This window comes from Acanthisitta chloris, unplaced genomic scaffold (genome assembly GCF_000695815.1).
Source record: "Acanthisitta chloris isolate BGI_N310 unplaced genomic scaffold, ASM69581v1 scaffold24385, whole genome shotgun sequence".
Lineage (NCBI taxonomy): Eukaryota > Metazoa > Chordata > Aves > Passeriformes > Acanthisittidae > Acanthisitta > Acanthisitta chloris.
Genome location: NW_008672464.1, coordinates 40507 through 60655, shown reverse-complemented (window position 1 = coordinate 60655; position 20149 = coordinate 40507). Strand labels below are relative to the sequence as shown.

At 54.2% G+C, this 20149-nt stretch overlaps 1 protein-coding gene across 2 annotated transcripts in view; it reads right to left on the bottom strand.

Annotated features, from left to right (window-relative positions):
- Positions 1–211: 211 nt before the first annotated feature.
- Positions 212–20149, bottom strand: part of CAMK2A (calcium/calmodulin-dependent protein kinase II alpha) — a 30602-nt gene continuing 10664 nt past the window's right edge. The window contains exons 4-19 of one of the 2 annotated variants that reach the window (XM_009074542.1): positions 17944–17998; positions 17642–17707; positions 16059–16131; positions 15626–15728; positions 15007–15090; positions 14322–14416; positions 13794–13916; positions 12932–13015; positions 11561–11603; positions 9848–9888; positions 5242–5274; positions 4106–4154; positions 2736–2811; positions 1806–1900; positions 1240–1477; positions 212–1030 (exon numbers count right to left, since the gene is read on the bottom strand). In XM_009074542.1, the coding sequence (XP_009072790.1) occupies positions 1245–1477; positions 1806–1900; positions 2736–2811; positions 4106–4154; positions 5242–5274; positions 9848–9888; positions 11561–11603; positions 12932–13015; positions 13794–13916; positions 14322–14416; positions 15007–15090; positions 15626–15728; positions 16059–16131; positions 17642–17707; positions 17944–17998 (1253 nt within the window). In that variant the 3' untranslated portion in view covers positions 212–1030; positions 1240–1244. The remainder of the gene's footprint in view (positions 1031–1239; positions 1478–1805; positions 1901–2735; positions 2812–4105; positions 4155–5241; positions 5275–9847; positions 9889–11560; positions 11604–12931; positions 13016–13793; positions 13917–14321; positions 14417–15006; positions 15091–15625; positions 15729–16058; positions 16132–17641; positions 17708–17943; positions 17999–20149) is intronic. The other variant, XM_009074543.1, reaches the window with a different exon arrangement.

Genomic DNA, 20149 nt, shown 5'->3' with positions numbered 1-20149 from the left:
TCAAATTGGCAGCCAGCTCGGCTGCCCCCGTCCCAGCCTGGGAGTCAGGTGTGGAGGAGTGCCAGTGCTGCATGCAGGGAGCAGGTATGGGTGCTGGGGTAAAGGATCCAGGCTGCGTGGTGGGTGAGGAGGAGGGCACGGGGGCGATGCTACCGCCCAGCCACGTATGGGACAGCCCCAGCTCCTGTCTGTGCCGATTCGGTACTGGGAAGCAGTCATTTTTCTCCTCTTTTCTCCCAGCTTTGCCGGTCCCTGCTCCAAAGGGAGAAGGGAGGAAGGAGGGAGAGCATCCCTCTTGGCACAGCAGCTGCCTGGAGCCAGGGCGCAAACCTACTTGCTGTCCTGGGAAGGAGCCAGCCTGCACTGGGAAGGGAAAATAAACATATAGTCTTTACTCACCCATCCAAACACTGCTCTCCTTGCCCAGGTGTGCGAGGAAAATGGACTTTGCAAATGGTTTAAATTGTGGTTCCCCGGCCGAGGCTGATGGGAAGTGGGAACTCAGGTCAGGAGCAGGCAGGAGCCACGGCGCAGCAGATGGGGACCCTTGATAGCAGCAAAGCAAAATCCACCAGCACGCAGGGAGGGTGCAGCACAGAGTGGCTCAAAACCACCCCCCTCTTCCTCGGGGGGCTCCTAGCAGAGGTGGGGACGGAGGTGGATGATGAGTCCGAGCCCAGTTCAGGAGATGTGCTGGGTAGCGATGGGGCCCACCAATGCTATGCAGCTGAGGAGGGGAGCCTGTACACCGGCCAGATGCTTGGGTTTGAGTTCATGGTTTCTCTTTTCCTGGTTCATGCAGAGGAAGGGGGCCCAGCGCCACGACCCCGGCAGGGTGAGGGGTTCGGTGGGATGCTTGCGCTGCGCTGGCGGGGCCGTTGCGTGTGTGCGGTGAGAAGCGAGGGGTTATTCCAGCGGGAACCAAGCAGCAGAGCCAACAGCCAAAGTCCCGTAGGTGAACATGTCGGAGGGGATCTCCCCTTGGTAGTCAGTCAGTGACAAACCCAGCACGGGCAGGACCACGCTTCAGCTGCAAAACACAAACCGGGGAGAGCCGGAGTTTGCTTTGACCATCCCTTTGGCAGAGCATCCCTCTCCCCATCGCCATCTCACAGCGATCAGCTATCTCCTCCCCACCGTGGATCCTCTGAGTAGGATCCCACATGCTGTGCGGCCTCAATTCCTTACCCTCCCCTCCCTGTCCTCCCTGCCCTCCCATCCCCATTCCCAGGGCCTCACAGGGCTTACTGCGGTAGCACAGAGGGCGCGCCGGATCTGTGGAAGTGGACAATTTGCCATTTGCCATCCCGACGGTGCCAGATGCGAGTCTCCTCGGACTGGGCAGTGCGGGGGATCCCTCCCGCGTCCACGTACTGTGTGATGCGGATGTAGGCGATGCAGGCAGACTCATCTCCCATCAGGTGGATGTGGGGGTTCAGGATTGTCGTGTGCACAGGCTTACTGTTCCGGGACCACACTGGAGAAAGGGCAAGCATGAGTGGCCTTAGGCAGGGGAAGGAGTTTGGGTGGCAGCAATGTGGGAAGGGGAGGTGCTCGCATTAAGCTCTCTGCTTGATGAGGCTGCTTAAATGCTGCACAGTTCTACCTAGAAAGCAGCTATCCCACTGGCTCCTCTGCATACACCTGGCCCCAGCTGAACTAATACCTCCTGCTGGGTTCTTCCAGATAAGCCAGAGATGTTCCCACAGCCACCCTAACCCTATTCTCTCCAGCAAGCTGATGGAGGTCAAGACAGGCCCATCAGAGGTGGGAGGAGTCCTTTGGAAAGCAAGGAAGCTGCTTACGGTTTTCAAAGTAGAATCGGTGGAAATCCAGGCCTTCCACAAGGTTGCCTAGAGCCTCGGGCTCAAAGGCAGTCATCCCAGGGTCACACATCTTCCTGGGGAGCCGGGAAGGGGAGAGAAAAGGGAGAGGTTATCTCACCACTTCTGGCATGAGAACCTGAAGAATCCAAATGGCTTGTGCTCGAGATGGTTCCCTCAGCCTGAGGCTGAGGAGCATCTGCACCAGCAAGCAATTCTTGCAAAAATCTGATCTCATCCCTGCATTCTGCATGAAGCCCTCCCCACCTCACCTCCAGCCCTCTGACTGCAGCCAGGACCCCAACAAGGCAGGATGCATTCTCCATCAGTCACCATCTGCAATTGAACCTCCCCAAACACTGCCATCTTCTTTGTAAGAAAGGAAAACAGCAGGGGGAAAAAATGGTGTTATCTGCTCTGTATCAAAATACCCCTGCTGTGATCCTCTGAGGCAGGAATGAAGACCTGCACTCTCTCAGACATCACTAATTAAATCAGCCTTGGATACCAAAGAGGTGTACTCTGAAAAGCATCAGCTCAGTGAGCAGAAAGCAGCTACACTTCAGAACAGCCTGTGGCAATCTGGATATAACAGATGCCATGGACGCAAGTTCCTTCTTCCACCATAAATCACGTTTACAATTATTTCTCTTTCTGCAAACCACAACATGGGCTCATCCATGACAGTGAGACCAGAGAGCTGTGGTCAGCTGAACACAAGAGCAGCATCAGGTTTGGAAACTGATGTCCTTTGCTTCTCTTGGATGGGCTCTGTGTCTCCCCCACCATGTCAACCTGGTCACCCTGCCCTGGGCATCAGTAAAACCCCCTGGACTGCATTGTCAGAGTGGGAGACCTTGCTCTGGGAGGCTGAGCCCCCACCCAGCCCAAACCCACACTGAGCACACTCACGTGTAGGACTCGAAGTCACCATTGCTTATTGCTTCAATCAGCTGCTCTGTGACTTTAATGATTTCTTGCTTCCTTACTGTTGGTTTAAAGAGAGAAATAATAAAATAAAAAGAGAAAACAAACCAGAAGAGCAGGTGTTATCATATTGGTGAGACATCCTTTTCTCATTAGAAACAGACTGCAGAATGTTGGAGGACTTTGGAAACTGTCCAAAGAAAAAGCAGGAGAGCGACTTGGAAGAGAGAAGTGGGGAAGGGTTCGTCATCCCCGGTAAGGAAAAGCCTTCAAAATCAGGGCAAAACTGAGAAACCCTATAATTTCCTTAAGGGCCAAAAGGTTAATCACCAAGTGGTAAGCTGCCCTCAGCCCAAAGGTTGGAACAAGCTGCTCTTGGCTGCAAAGCCTTGTCAAGCTGGGACCTTCTACCTCATGAACTCACAGCAGAGGCCAGCCAGGGCAAGCTGGACCAAGGATACTCTCACCTCCTTCTGAGGGTCTTAGCGGGGAGGAGAGCAGGTGGGTGACATGGGCAGCCACCCCAGGAGACACAAGGAGAGACCCCACAAAGAGCATGGAACTGTGTGGCTGCTGCCAGGGATTCCAGGCACTGCCGGCTCATCTGGGAACAGAAAAGCTGCAAGAGCAGATTTGGCTTTCCAGGATGCAGGAGGAATTGTCAGAGGTAACCCTGAGCTTATTCACAAGGCTTTGCTTCAAATGCAAATATGTTTGAGTTTTTGTGTGTGTGTGTGTGTGTGTTGTGACTAATGAAAGGAGAGGGAGCACATTCCTGGGATTTGTTCAGGAAGGAGGAGAGGGACGCCCATCATTTCCCTGCCTCCACATCCACGCTCGGGGAGTCCCTACTCAGGAGGACAAGTGTCCCATTAGTTCTCACATCAGGCCAATGTCCATCTTACTTTGTACTGAGAACACTTCATAGAGAGACTTTACAAATTAGCACCGATAAATTATTCCCTGGGTTATTCTTAGAAAGCTGGCTCTGGCAGGCAGGCGGGCGGCAGACAGGGATTTCCCCTGGAGGCTTTTCCCAAAGGGCCATTTATTTTGGAGGAACAGTCAGCCAGGCTGGTATCCCTGCAGATTTCTGCCATTTCCATGCCTGCTTTCAGGGAACATCCCTGGTTTTTGGAGCACCCACTCCTTGCCGTCAGTCCCCCAGCTGCTCATGGCAGCTACCCAGCAGTGAAATCACCTGAGGAGTTAAAGCAGCTTCTGAAGGGCCTTGAGGCAGCTTGATGGTGGTACATTTTGCTGTAGCAAATATCTCAATAAGGGTAGACAGACTAATGACCCATGGACACCTCTCTGAAACAACTTCCCACCTCCCCACATGCCCCCACCGGTACCTTTGGTGTCTTCATCTTCGATGGTGGTGTTGGTGCTCTCCGATGATTCCTGAGCAAAGAACAGAAAGGGGAGATGAGGTGGTGAGAAGTGTCTTCTCCTCATGACAGACGGAGCTCCTGTGTTTGACAGCCCCCCGAGTCCGACCCCACAGCGCTCGACTGTGCCAACAGACAGAAACCAAGGAAAACACCAGCAGGTCCAACCCGTCCTCAATCACAGCTCTAGGGCAGCGCTGGCAGAGCCCTCCCTGACCTCCACTCCTTGTAGCCAAGGGCACAAGAGCTGGGCTGTGGAGGGTCTTGTAGGAACGGCGCTGCCTTTCCTACTGACACCTGTGGGGACAGAGATGGGGGCAAGTCCGGGGGCCATTTGGTGGGTTCCTAGGAGCGTTGCCGGAGGGGCAGGGAGAGGGGCTGTGCAGGGGTGGAAGACACCATGTTGACTGTACGATAAAGAGAGAGATGTACGAATTAACAGCAAGGAGGAACTGGGATGAGAAAGAGGGGACTGTGCAGGAGTGAGAGAGACCACACTGACCGCAGAGTAGGGAGAGAAATGTACAATAAAACAGTGCTTCCAAGACCCACATGGACCACCAAAGGTTGAGACACAGCTCTTTCAAGAAACAGCTGAGCACTACACAGATTTGGGGGGAGAGGGGTACTGACCCCCTGTCTCTCTCCAGGAGCCCCATCAAGGCAACTCTGCTAGCGGAGCTAGAGCAATGGCTCTGCTAGCTCTTCCCAGCAGAGCCTTGCTTATGTATTACCCAGAAGACCCCGATGTAGGTTGGCAAGGTGTCCCATGACCATACAGTCCCCGCAGAGGCATGGAAGGTGTTTCTCCAAGGCTCCTTGGACCGATGCAGCCTGCAGACCTGAGTCAGGAGAACTGGGAGAAACGGCATGAGAACCCATCAGCAAGAACCAGGGCTGGCTTCCCAACAGCTGGTGGCCAGCAATTGCCTGCACCAACCCTGTTAATGGGGTTTGTGGGTGATACGGCTTTGAGGATGTTCCCTCCAACCCCGCTGTCCCGTCTTCCCTACCCCGAGGTAACTTCCAAAAACGGGGGGAGCTGGAACATGTGGAGAGGCCCAGCAATATCGGCATTGAGGAAGACGAAGGACACTCACCATTAACTGAACGCTGGAACTGGACTTTCTTTTCTGGAAAAACAAGGAGAAGAGATGGAACAGGAAGAGACACAGAGAAAGGCTGAGAGCAGCACGTGAGAGGCAGCAGCTCCTGAGCTACCCTTCATGGTCCTCACGGAAGGGCAAACAAAAGGTGAAGGAGGGCAACTTTGTGTTCCTGTAGGGGTATGCCACTGGCTGCAGTGCTGGTGGTGCCATGCCAGCTCCCTCCCCACGTCCCTGCTGGCACCTTAATCTCCTGACCTGCCACAATCTCTGGGGTTGCTCATCCCGAGGACTTGGCTAGTCAAAAAGGGAGGCCCCTAGGAGTCAATGACTACTGTGGTGGCTTTGTGACCAGGTCACCAAGCTCATAGAAATAGGAGTGGGATGCTGAAAAGCTAAGGCAGCTCCACCACAGCCCTGCACCTGGTGTGAATGCCATACTGACTTCTACAGACTCTGGATCTGTTCTGGGTGTGTCTGGTGATGGCACTGACTAGTGTAGAGACACTCCATTAGCTTTGGACCTAGACCAGTACTAAGCTGGCTGGTTTAAAGTCAGCATGTCTATTGCTGGTCAACCCTGCAAGGCAGGCACACCATGTGGGAAGCTGTCCTGAGCACAAGTCCAGTGCTTTAAATCAGGACAAGTCTTCTCCAAAGAGAAGATCTTACACATACATGTTTATATCCATCCTTGACCACTACCACTAGGCTTCAAGGTTTCTGAGTAGGGTGATCCCATAGCCACACTTTTGCTTGCAATCCCAAACTACGTCTGGGCTCTCCTTCCTTGCTGTGTGCTCTGCTCCCCATCTCCATATTCAATTTATCCAGGAGACAGGGGGACATACATTCTGATCCCTTTCTGCCCCTCTGGCTCCCAGGGAATGAATGCCAGGAGGCATCAGGGAATACCAATGTGCAGAAATCAGAAACTGCAGTGCCAAATAACAAAGTGTTGCACCACCATATTTAACAAGGCACCAGCTGTGCCTGTCCTGCAGACAGGAAAGCAGCATACACTGTGCAAATCTCTAGGAAAAGTCCATGGAGTGACCCATTAGGGTGCATGGGTGGGCTGCAGTGTAGAAACTGCTAATATCCATTCCCCTTTACTGCTCTTTCCACATCCTAACTGGCTCCCACCAGCATCTTCCTTGAGTTTCCCCCTCTGCCAGTGCAGCTGTCCTCTCTCTTGCTAGGTCGTAGAATCCATGGAATCATAGAATGGTTTGTGTTGAAAGGGACCTTACACCTCATCTAGCTTCAACCCCTTACCATAGGCAAGGACATGCTTCAATAGATCAGGCTGCTCCAAGCCCTATCCGATGTGGCCTTGAACACTCCCAAGGATGGGGCATCCACAGCTTCTCTGGGCAACCTGTGCCAATGCCTTACCATTCTTAAAATAAAGAATTTCTTCCTTATATCTAATCTAAACCTGCTCTCTTTCAGTTTAAAACCTTCCCCCCTTGTCCCATCATTCCATGCCTTTGTCAAAAGTCCCTTTCCAGCTCTCTCGTAGCCCTTTTAGGCACAGGCCCTACATCAATCCTTGTCCCTCCTTCACTGAAACAACAGATGTCCTAAAGGGCAGAGTGAGCTGCAGTATTCCAGCAGGAAGCTCACGGGTAAGGGAGATGCTGGAGCTGGGCTGTCTGCAGGAAGGGCTGACAGCTTCTGCTACCCAAGGACAGGAGACGGGGCAGCAAACTGCAGAAATTTCAGACGCAACAGAATGCAACACAAAGCAGTGACTGCGTCGAGTCTGGACATACAGTAACAGGATGCAACACGGGGCAGTGAGCTCATTAATTTAGGACGTGACAGGATGCAACATGGGGCAGTGATTCCATTAGTTTACAATGGGACGAGATGTGACACTACAGAGGGCAGTGAAGGTATCATAGCTGCTGGGACCAGAGGACCTCTCACAGATCCCACAGCAGGGCTCGAGGGGGATTTTTGGTCCTGTGAATGCCTTCAGTAGGTGAGGAAGCTCCTCAGGAGGGTGAGTTTCAAGTTCTCTGAGTCTGGGCTAGCACCAGACCAGTGTTGGAGGGCCATGTGAGTAGGCTGGAGGGCAGTACCAGCTGCTTGCTGCCCATCAGTGCAGCTTTGGGCAGGAAAGGCACGAGTGGCTGCCTTGGACCTGCCTGCTCTCATTGGGACAGTCAGTCCAGCAGGTTATTGCAAATGGGAACACAACTCTTCCAACAGTAAACCACACCACGTGGCCTTTCAACCTCGCTCTGAGCAGACAGGACCATTCCCTTCCCACCATCCCAACCACACAAGGCAGGCTTCCAGGTTCCTGTCTCACTTTTCCAGCAAGATGGAAATAAATGAACACCATTCAGCAATGTCCTGACATCTGCTGGCTGCCCACAGTGGGCCATTAAAGCTTCACCACAGCACCAGCCTCCCTGTGCCCCTGTGAGTGGATTACACTGTGGGTCCCCCCAGGCTGAGAATGGGAACGAGAGGGGGGTATGATTATGCTGAAGGTGGCCAACACAAGGAAGCTGTTGGGAATGAGCTTGCCTCTACTTTGTCTTCTCCTCCTCTACTTTCCTGGCCATTGATCCAGGCTGTATCACCTCTACTTGTTGGAAAGGAGGCAATTAAAAAGCAAAATCATTTTCCAGAGCTTGTCCACCCTCTTGAGACGAGCGTTGGCTGGTAGACTGCACTCAGGATGAAGCCTCATGTACTTGTCCATGCTCACCAGCAAGGGCTGAGGATACAAACCAGCCTCGGATTCACTCTGAAACCAGACCCTCCTCACTGAATTTCAGTGATGGGCCAGAAGGCTGTTCACCCAAAATAGCTATTTTGCTACAACAGCAAGTGCCACTCAGGATAATGTCTGCCCTAAAAACTACTTTGAAGTCCAAGAAGGAACATCCTTAGCAAGCTGTACTGGCAAATGGTCTTCTACCACCACACAGAAATTCAAGGCTGTCCCTTTCTGCTGGAAAATTAGATTTGGGATGGTGCCTGATGAAGCCTCTCCATCTACCAGCCCCTCCTTTAATAGCTTAAAAATGCATTGCCTGTTTTCTCTCACCTGTGCTCCAACAACTTGCATCAAATCAGCTCTACCTGTGGTGTCACTTCTCAGGTGTCTCCCAGAAGCAGCTGGGACCTCAGAGAAGCAGAGAACAGGCCAGCAGTGACTGGCAGATGGGTTATTGTAACCCCAATGGGATATGCCAGCACTAAACCTAGCAATCCTATCCAGGGTGTGTCGTGATATCCTGACACCATAGCCCAAAGTAATGTCCAGTCAGCGCCATCCAGGCCAACAGCTTCATGCTGCAGAATAATACTGCATGGCAAGAAAGGCCTTTTGTGGAGCTGAGCCCAGGTTTGGAGGGTTGTTCTCAGTCCTTGCAGGCTAGTCCTGCCCCAGCAGCTGACTCTGGGAGGAGTGGGAGAAAAACATGCCATCCCTAGACCTCTGTCTCTACTGACCATTTGGACTGAGGAGGGAAGAAGCTGGCTGAGAGCTCTGCTCTTCCAAAATCCTGCACCGCTCACAGCCCAACAGTTGGGTCCCTACAAAAGGGCTGGAGAAGGTTCTCCCAGTGAAGGGTCCCTATGGAGGAAGAAGAACAGCTGTGCTGCAGATGGGCTTCCAAAGCTCTACCTGAAGAGGTGTGACCATGCCAGCTACCCCCTGCAAGTGATGCCTTGTATTCATGAAGGGAACAGGTAAGGAAACACCTTCACATGGACCATTCCTTCCGGCAGGAGGAGTCTGGCAGAGCTCGATAACCACTGCTATCCACCACACCTCCATGTCACCAGAAGCAGCTGCTCAGCAGCAAGATTTTGTTGCCTCCAGGCACCACCTTGTCCTCGAGAAGAACTGTGGCCCCACCTTGGAGGGGCAGATGAACCAGCAGACTCTGCAGTCCAAGAGACAAAATTCACCAAGCACTAGTTTGTTTTTACAGGATCACCAAGACATTTGCTCTGTCAAGTATCACCACGTTCCTTTGCTGTCTGCACTGGGCACAGGGAGCTAGCAGTGTTGCTGAGCGGGTTAAAAGCACCCATGTGCCACTCAGCAGGACACCAGCCCTTGGGATGAAATGGGATAGGAACTGAGGCCAGCCCCACCAGTCAGAGTGAGCAGGAAATGCAGCCACCCATCTCACCAGGTTGCTGCTGCTGGAGCAATGACTCCAGGCTGCAAAGCTGCCTCACCCTGCCCCCTGTCCTGGTCCAGCCTCTGCCTCTCTCCCTCCCTGGGAGCAGCGAGAGGCAAGTGCATTTTTCAGGCAATCAAACAGCAACAAGTTCACCCCCGTGCACCCCTCCAGCACCAGCCTGCTGCCCTGGCTCGCTGTGCTGCAAAGCCTCCTGTGCACTGCCTGTCCTGGCAGGAGCCCAGGTGGTGCCATGGGGACACACCGGGACAGCTGAGCCAACAGCTGCCCTTTAAAGTGCAGGGTGCTGCAGGGACTGCCAGCATGGCATGGGGACCCCGGCACAGCACGGAGACCCCCAGCACCAGCATGGCATAGAGACCCCCACCGCTGCCCCAGCTGTGGAGGGGCAGGCAGGAGAGGGCAGCAGGCAGGGGGCTTACCTTCACGCCGTCATTCTTCTTGTTGCCACCACTTTTGCCTCCTGGAGAGAGGAGGAAGGAGATTAGGAGAGCCAGGCAAGGCACCAAGACCAGGAGGGCGAGGATCAGCAGCATGGTTCCAGATGGCAGAGTGGCAGGACCCTCCAGGACTGGCTGATGGGTTTTGTCCTCTCTCCAACAACTCCTGGTGCACCTCGTGGGACCTCAGGGGCGCCCTAGCCAGCACTGTCCCGTCCTACCCCCAGCGGCTCTTGGCCAGAGACATGACCTGTCTCCTAACGTCACAACAAGTCCTCAGGGTGGCTGGAGGGGCCAGCAGGGCTGCACGGCAGCAGGCAGGCTCTGGCTGGGGGTGCTGCTGACCCGGCGTGGAGCAGTGTGAAGGAATGGGCTGCCCGCCTGCCGCCCTCTAATTTTAGCCCCATGCTGCCGGGATCATGTGCTGCCGGCCCGACAGCCCGACAGCTGCAGGCCATGATGAAAAGCAGGCGCCTTCCCCAGTGCCCACCCACTGCTGCCCGCACTGCCTCAGCCCCCAGGGCTGCACAAGCCACCCCACTCCCTCCTGCACCTCCGGAGCAGGGTGGGATCAGTGGAGCTCAGCTCCACGCGAGACTGTCACCCACCAGCCCTGCCATGCTCCTGGGCAGGGGGACCAGTGAGCTCTTGAGCTATGCGTGGGATGGGCAGCACTATGTGAGATGCTTTTTGAATTTCCTGCTCTTTGATGCTTCCTGTTCACCGCCTCTCCCAGCCTGACACCAGATCCTCCCCAGCTGTTGGACTCCTCCAGCCCTGCACTACAAGTGCTAAATGTGTCTGCACGATCCCCCCATGACAAATGCAGACACCAGCCCTGGCACCCCTGCCCACCTGCCACACCTGACACCTGGGGCGCTTCAGCAAAGCCTGAAACACCTATCTAACCCCAAACAGCTGCCACCAGCCGGTTCATGGCTTGGCTGGTGTGTCCCAGCACTGCAGCACCACTGCAGGGCCATCCCCAGTGCTGGGGAGGACTGGAGGTGACAGCGGGTGAATAAGCTCTGCAGTCACGTGGCTCCATTTGGTTCCATGCCTGGGAATTGCCTGTGAAATCCCATCTGCAGCGAGGTGTCCCCCGAGGGGACAGCTCTCAGTGAGGGCACTGGGGCAGCAGGGCTTGTGGCTGCACTGAGACCTCTCCAGTGCACAAGCTGGACTGCCACGCTTTGTCCTATCTTCCATGCAGCCCTCAGGATGTAGGGAGGCAGGAAAAGAGTGGGCAACCCTGCAGGATCAGCATCTGCCTGCCCAGGTAGAGACCTGTGGGATCCTGCCTGCAGCCTCATCCAGGGACCTTTCCAACACTCCCGACGCAGAGCATGCTCTCCCTGAGCCACAAACATCTCCAGGAGGACACAAAACCAGCAGCTTGAGCCCTGGCTGCCCCCAGCAACCATATCCCCACACCAGCACAAACCAGATGGCTGAGCTCATACAAACCTCAAAACCCTAAACCACTGCACCTCTTGCAACCCAAGCCAGCAGCCAGCCTGGAGGTGCCAGGTGACCTCTTCTGGAGGACCACCCAAAGCCACATCCCCAGAGGCATGAGGCTGCAACCTCAGCCCCACAGTGACACCTGAGGCAGAGACAGCTCTCCAGGGACCCTACAGCTTTGTCCTGGGCACCCTGTAAGTCAAGGAGATGAGTCCCAGAGACGGCACCTACCGGAGAAGTTCCTGGTGGCCAGCATGGTGGTAAGGATGGCTCCCTGAAAGACAAGGAAGACAGAAGGAAAGGGTGTGCTAGACCCCAGCTCCCTGCACCCATCCCTGGGGGAGGAAAGCCCTGCTCAACACCTGTCCCCCAGCCATTTGGCTGGAAGGAAACTGGCCCACGGACTGATAGTCTCCTCTTGCCATCAAAAGCAGCTCTTGGTACTCGACTCCATATCCTCAGCACCATGGCATTGGGTTGCATTCTCCGAAACCACCTTCCTTCCAAGATTAAAGGGATATTAAATATCTCTGGGGCACTTTTGAATCTCATACAACACTGCCCTAGATGTAGCATGACCCCACTGACCGGGGTGAGCAGCTGGCAGCAAGGGGACCCACTGGGAGCGAACCGGATTTAATTGCAATTAAAGCCATGCCAGCTCAGAGCACCAGGGCAAGGATTGCTCATGGGAGCCACACAAAGATCACCGCCACAAAACAACATTCGTAAAAATCTTTCCTCTTTTCCAGCTGAGTCTACTAACTAGTTGCTCAGCATATAATGAGATTACTTTGGACTAATTGCCTACAGTAATGGATTACTATTTTGAAGTGTAAGCCTGAACTAATTTGATTACTTGTCTAGCTGAAAAGTAATAATAGTTTATAGCCAGTTTCTTTGCTTGATAATCTTGTTAGTAACCTGCAGCTGTACTGCTCTGTGCCACATTGTGTTCAGGCCTGGAGCGAATGGCTCTGGCTGCAGCACAGACCAGCGTCATCCTGCTCTGTGCCTCCGGCTCTGGAGGAGACATTGTGATTTCCAGAGCCCATTCCCAGTACCACGCTGCCTGCTGAGGCTGAGCAGCACCCAAGAGATGGGTGCTTTAGGGAAGTGCTCAGGCTGGAGGTGGTGATTCAGAGGGGGCCCAGACTGAGGACCATGGCAGTACCCGAGAATGGAAAGACTGTGGGGCTGCTGGTGTGTGTGAGATTTTTGCCTGTCTATAGATCACTTTATTCCTTGGCTGCAAAGTGTCTTGGCCATCAGGCAAAGGGTCTCACTGTGCCTCTCAGACCCACGTCCTGCCCCAGAGAAGAGCTTTCTTGACACTGACTCCAGTGGGAAAGTTCTCACTCCAGCATCCAGTATGACTCAGTGTTTTCCTTCACCATGGCTTTCTCCTTGCACTTGGGAGCCCCAAACAGATGAAGTCACCACCTCACTCAGTCTTTTCCCTTCTTCACAACAGGAGTCTCCAAATGCCCATCACTCCCACCCCACTGCCCAGGGACACACCCTGTCCTTTCTCACATGGGAAACAAGCCCAGCATTGACCTGATCATGCATTCTGCAGCCAGCTTGGATAGCATTAGTTACCTTCAGCTTCCTCCGAGCATTGAACTTCTTCAGACAGTCCACCGTCTCCTGCCTGTGCATGCATGAGGCCACGGTGGCACGGTGCTGTGAGGAGAGAGACTTGGCTCAGAGCAGTGCTGGGGGGAAGGGGCTCCCCCAGCCCTGCTCGCACATGCACGTACACGTGTGTGAGATCCCGTGGCCAAGGCACGGGCCAGAGCTGCCTGCAGCAGTAGAAGCAGCAGATAAAAGTTTAATGGGCAGTGGGAGATTGAAGCTCTGGAGTCAGGATCTGCTCTGGTGGGGGGGTAGGGTGGTGGTGCAGGGAGAACTGGCTGTCCCCTAAGTTAATGTCCTAGCTGACCAGCCATGCTTAGTAATGTGCTCAGGGTTTGCCCACGTAGGGTCCCAGGGTTAAACCCACAAACTTCTGCTGCCTTTAGGAGTTGATTCAGAGTGAGAACCAGCAGACAGAGCAGCAGGTGCAGTGAAGGGTGGGGGGACTGCTGCTAGGATGGATGGATGGATGGATGAATGGATGGATAAACATGAGCCTGCTCCCATCACCTCTAAAGAAAAACCTCCCCAGCACATCATGACGCCAAGAAACCAGCCTGTCCCCACCATGGCTGGGAACATGTGCGTCCCTCCCATCACCAGCTCCTCCAGGACATGCTGTTTATATTCACAAGCTTTTCTCCTCTGTAAAACCTCAGGGAAAATGCTGCACTGGGAGGAACCATGCCAGGAAACCATCTTCCCAGGATGGAGAAGAGAGCTGGCAGGCATGTTTGATAACATGTGCTCCCCAGTGAGATGTTCCCCACTTGTGAACCTCCACATTTGTATACCTTTGGCCTCAGCCAGTGACTGTCCTACTCACCGATATCCAGGGGTGCTTCAGAGCCTCAGCTGCTGTGATGCGCTTGGATGGGTTTATGGTCAGCATCTTGTTGATGAGATCTTTTGCTTCAGGAGTCACTGTGTCCCACTCAGGGGAGGGGAACTGCCAAAGCAAAGGGACCAGGGTAAAAGATGGCAGGGAGCAACAGAAGGAGCAGAAGCCCCTTTGCACTTGGGTTGGTTCTCCTGCAACCTGGGACAGGTTGGAGAGATGGTAGCAAAGGGAAAAAACCTGCCAGGTGGAAAACTGGAGAGCAGGAGCAGAAGAAGAAAGTTGGAAGGCCCAAGACAAGACCTATCTGACCTGCAAAGTGGCCCTGAAACATGCCAATGTGTGCACTCAGGCACCGCAGTGTGGAGAATCCTCTGCAACCAAGGCAGAGAAAAGAACCTTGCTCCCATCTGTCTGAATTTGTTGTGGTTGCTCTTCTAGAGCTGCAGACTGCAAGGCAGGGACAGTAGGAGAGAGGGGAGACTGTGAGAGGGGGAACAAGACAAATCCACTCACATCATAAGCCCCAGCCTTGATCTGCTGGTAGAGTCGGTGCTGGTCTTCATCCCAAAAAGGTGGGTACCCTACCAGCAGGATGTAGAGGATGACACCTGCCCGGGAGAGGAGATTAGTGGGAGATAATTCATTGCTGGAGGTAGGAGCAGACCTAGCCTGGAGACTGGTTCAACTCAATCAGAGAAACTGAGAAATTAGGGAAATATGAGGATTTTCTCATAGATTAAAGAGCAAAAGACTTGGTGGGTCTGGCTCTGTGCTGACATGCTCAGCACCTAGGGAGGTTCAAGGCTCTGGCAGCCACCATGCAGAGCCTCAGGTGGGTGCTCCAGCAGGGCTGGGCTATACCACCTCCCCACGGTGGGTGGAAGGGGCTCCCCTACAGCTGCAACTGCACAGAGCCATTGCCTGACTCCACAGGCACTGCTGGGAAAGGAGTCAGCATCTGCCCTGCCTGGGGGCTTTGGGTGCACAGCCAGGGGCTGATCCTGATGGACTGGGAAAGAGGGTGCTGCTCTGGGGACAACCCAGGGAAATGTGCCATCTACTGTGTAAATCCTCCACCCTGACCCCCCCGAGACATATCCAGCAACAGCAACACGGGACATGCTGGACAAACAGCCTGCCCCATCCCACCCAGCTCAGCCCTGCCCGCTCCCAGAATTTCCACCCCAGTCTGACTCACCACAAGCCCACAGGTCCACAGCTTTGCCATAGGGATCCTTCCGGAGCACCTCGGGGGACAGATATCCCGGGGTGCCAGCGAAACCTGGGACAGACAGCCCGTCATGCTCTGCCAGCAGACAGCCCCGTCCCCACACAGCTCACCAGCAGCAACTGCTGCCTGGCCAGGCACAGCAAGAGCCAAGAGTCCTGGCACATCCCAACCTGATGGCACCCTCCTTCCAGAAACTCTGTGACCCAAGGACAGAGCAAATCACAGCTTTCTGCCACAGTCAAACCCCAGGGTGGTGCAAAAGGCTGGAGGGCTCTGATGTGCACTTCCAGCATTTGGAAAAGGCTTTCCTCCCCCAGTCTGTCCCTGTTGCCAGCTTGTCTGTCTCACCAGGACATCTCAGTGACTCAGAGTCCCTATGGAGCTGTTTGCCTCTGCCCTAGATCAATACTGGACTGATTCCAGGGGTACAGCTGAAGCCATCAACCTCTTCATCCCTGTACCTCCTGGGCTGGTGCTGCTGGGACTCTCCCACAACTTGGGGCTCAGGTCCTGGGATTGTGTGTCCGTGTGTCCCTTCTGGAGCCTCCCCGACCAAACACGCCCATCTCAGGCCAGCCCTACTCACCGAACCATGCTTGCTGGTCCCCTTCCACCTCGATGGCAAGGCCAAAGTCAGCCAGCTTGACAGCAGCACCCTTCAGCTTGGATGCCAGCAGCAGGTTCTCGGGCTGCAGGAGGAGATGGGGGATGGAGAACAGGGAAAACACCCTCGGGGGAGCTTCCCAGCACAGCGCTGAGGAAGGTCAGGGCTCTGGATGTCTGTTTTGTCCTGCTGTGTGACCTGGTATCCCTGGGTCCTTAGCGGACTGCAAGAACCTCCCTACGCCCTCTCCCTTGTGTTGCTTCACCCCAGAGCTAGTCTTTGCTCTGTGGCTTTCCCAAAGCCCTGCATGTGTTCCTCGCTGCTGTTTCAGCGGTCCTGGACGTTGCCCCACATGGTTTTGCATCACAGATGGGGTTCCCCGTCCTCCCACGGACACTCCCCTTGCAGCTCCTACCTTGAGATCCCGGTGAACCACCCCCATCTGGTGGCAGTGTAGGACAGCCTCCAGGATCTGCTGGATGCAGTGGCTGTGGGAGAGAGGAGAAAGCTCACGCAAGTGGCAGAGCGAGGCAGTGTTTCATCAGACACTTCTATTCCGCTGTATTTCACCCCTCTGCCCCTCTCCCCATCACCCTTCCCACCAGCAGCCTCAGAGCACTGCTCAGCATCCCCCTCCACCGAAACCCACACACTCGTGGGGAGCAGTTGTAACCCAGTAAGACCCGACCAGAGCTGCTGGACACTCAGTGATGGTGAGCAAGAGCATGGGGGCTACAGCTGAGCTTATGGGGTCCCCACAGGAGTAATGCTGCATGTGGGGAGCTGGAGACCAGCAGTGAAGCCACAATGCCAGCCTAGATTTGGTCTCCAAACCCAGACAGAACAGATGTGCTCTGTGTAACCTTTGCTCCAGCCCCACTTCCTTGCTCTACTCTAATGCAGGTGGTTCTTTCTGCTTGCTTTATATCCAGTTCATTACACCCCAGCTCTGCTGCGTGCATGAGACAGGAAGGGAAAAAGACAGAGGTGATGATCACTTTTGCTCCAAAACAGCTTTTGCGCAAGGCAGAAGGTCTTTATTTACATGTATTTTATTTTATTTGTATGACACTAATAAGTGGATGAACTGTAAGTGGATCCAGCACAGGCAGCCCATTAAATGATATTGCTTTCTGCCTAGAAATAAAGGATATTTCCATGCAGAGAGGTATTGTAGAGCTTACCATGCCCTTAGGCATCTATGTACAGGCTATGCTTAGTCAGGGGGCAAAGCCATGAGATGCAACAATATCTGGAGACTGGAGGAGGCCAAACCATGTCCCCTGAAAAAAATGAGGCTAATGCTGTCCCCTGACCAAGCTGCAGAGACCAAAGGGGTGACTTAAATGGCACCCAACCCCCTGGCTCTGCGGCAGGGTACCTGGAAAGTACCAGCGGGAGCGTGGGAGGAAGCAGAGCTCCAGCACATCCTCCTACCCAGCCTGTCTTGACTGCTCCTCCTCAGTGCTTTCAAGTGGTAAATGCCAGAGAAACGCTTGCAGATGGCTGTAATGCAGCTCCAAGGGGAAAGGTTGAGGACTGAAGGGTGTCTGTGCTATCATGGCCCTGACTGGGCACCAGTTTGGTGATGGGCTTTCTCTCTGCCAGCCTGGGGAGCCCTGATGCCCCCAACCCAGAGAGCACCTGATGCCCTGCTCCTTTACAGGGTGGGCAGATGTGGGCTGTCCCAACAACCCAGGGAATGAGGATGCTGAGGGCAATGCCTGGGAGCTGTCTGGTTCAAGGAGGAAACCAGCCCTGTGGTAGCACATGCACTTCTTGGCACAGGAGTTGAGTGAGTTAAAAAGAGCATTTTTGGGTGGTTTTTTTTTTTTGCACCACAGTTCTGGTTTATGAGTATGTGTTGCAGAATGTCTGTAAAACACCTCCCAGCATGGAAGGAGTTCATGCTGCAGAAAGCCAGACTTGTAGGACTCTGGGAAGAAGCAGCTTGTGGGAGAAGGGAACAACTGCTGTCCCCTCCACAGCTCAGCTCACCTGGCATCTGCTTCACTGTAGTACTCCCTGGCCACAATGTCCTCAAACAGCTCCCCACCGGTGACCCTGTGAGAAAACAAGGGGAATTGGATTGACAGACAACACACTCAGCCCCGGCAACCCCCCAAAATGTCACTGTACAGTGGGAGATATAGGGTTGCAGGACAGGGACCTGCCCTCTGCCCAGCTTGAGGGACCCAAACCCAGCCTGCAGGAAGGGCTTGGGTGAGGTGGAGGATGCAACACCCCGGGTGGAAGCACAGCTGCTGGTGGATTAAGAGATGCATTGAACCATTACTCACAGGTCAAATATCAGGTAGTGGTGTCCCTCTTCAGAGATGCTGTCATGGAGCCTCACTGCAGCAGAGACAGAAGGGTTATGGGGTATGCCTGGCTCCCACCCCACTCCCCAGGAAAGCCTTTGCTCCTCTTTGGGCACAAACAGGAGCTGGGGAAGGGCACAGCAGGTCTATTCCTCCTCCCTCCTCCTCTTGCTATTGCCACAGGCTGCAAGGGGGTCCCTGCTCACCAGAGGACCCCAGTCATGGCCCCAGCCTGGGGCAGTGGTGTGAGGCTCAAAGGTCACATCCAAATCAGGGACTGCCTGGGGCTGCTCCTGGCCGAGGTCCCGGGCAGCTGCTGGGCTATCTTGGGCTCTGGGCAGGCTGCAGGCGTGGGTGCCCCCAGCTCCCTCAGGAGAGGCGCAGGGAGAGCTCAGCAGGGTGAGCTCAGCAGGGTGCTGGGCTGACAGCCCTGGCACCCATGGGGCTTTTTTTTATTTTCTGCTCATGACCTTCCTTTTCTCCTTGGGAATCACCATGGGATGAGTTTCCCCATCTCCTGGCATCTCGCCCCACTTGTCACACCGAGGGGCACCCTCTCCTCTTGAGCACATCTCACCACATCAGCCAGGTGCAAACCTGTCACCCTGCAGCTGAGTGCTGGTTGTTCAGGCTCAGATCCCTGCTCACAACATAGCAGGCAGGTGTGCAGCAAGGGGACAGGCACAGAAATAGGTAGGATGGATAAAAAGAGACTTAGTCCAGCACTCTCTGTCCCTCACCTCATATTTTCTTTAATTCCCTTGAGGCTGTAAATATTTAACCCTTCCTCTCTCACACCTGGTTTCAGCCTGATACAACTTCCAACATCTTTGAGAATGTTGGGAAACAGGGAGGACAAAGAAACATTCAGGTAAGTGATTTTGTGGAAATTTTTACTCATTGCACCTTTTACTGCAGGTAAACCAGCTGAGCCCTGTATGAAAACATCCTCCAGACTCAGTCTGAGCCAGGGGAGATAACAAGCCCCAACGCTGAGTGCAGACACTGTGCTGCATGGCTTTTATCTCCTAGGCCAGCAAACACCACTTTGCCAGTCCTTCTCCTGTCTCCAAGCTCCACAGGCAGATCCAGCAGCTGCCAGGAGCACACTGCCAGTGACATTGCCTCACCCGGCCAGGGCAGAGGAGGTCTAATTGAGTCAGGTGGCATCTTTCCTATCGGTCTCTCTTGTGGTCTTGACAACTGACACAACTTGCTTATTTCCTGGTTATCCTTCCCCACTGCTGGCCTCTGCAGACATCCCCGTGCTCCAACACCTGTGTTTGCTCTTTTTTTCCAAACACATAATCCCAGATTTTCTGCCTTCCTCTGCTGGAAGAAACATATTTCCTCCAGTTTTATCTCACCTGGAAGGGATTTGAGGGTATTGCACCCAGGATCCCACAGAAGCTGAAGTGTTCTCAGGAGGATTAGGTGAGTTCGGTGCAGATAGGGCCAGTGTAACCATAAACAGATGGCCCAGATACGTTCCTGCTTGGGGGAGTCCCAAAGCCTGTGGCTGCCAAGAGCCAAGAAGGTATAAGAGAGAGCAGCTGTTCTAAATATAGCCTGATCCTACAAGTATCTGTTAATGACCATAGTCAGAGAGAGCTGTGCTGGCCAAACCACTCTAGCTCAGTACTGAGAGCCAAGGCCAGAGCAGGACACAGCTTCAGGACTGAGAGTCAGAGGACAATGACTATCTGGAGTTAAAACTCCAGGGCTGGGTGCAGCCAAAGTTTTCCCAATAAAGTAATACTTCCCTGAATGGAAACACAACTTTGGGAAACCACAGCTCTTCCTAATATATCATGCAGTGCTGTGGATGTGTTGCAGTGTCCTGAGGACCTGGGCCTGCCCTCAACTGCTCCTGCATGGCTTTCCATGTGAGGCTCTCCGGCAGGTAAGGTGCAGATCAGAGACTGGTTCCTCCAGGGACTGCAGCATGGCATTCCCATGGGAGATGGAGGGACCCCACCTCACTGCAGGGAACAACTAAGAGGGCAGAAAAGCCTTTGGCAGCTGGGGTGCTTCTTCCAGGGAGAGGGCTGTTCTGCCTCATCCCAGCAGCAGTGCTCCTCTTCCTCTCGCCAGGCTGCTCTGCAGCAGCACAGCTCGTTCCAGCTCCTGGGTAGGTAATGAGACGCCTTTGCTGCATGGAAGGGAAGCTGCGAGCCCAAGTTTC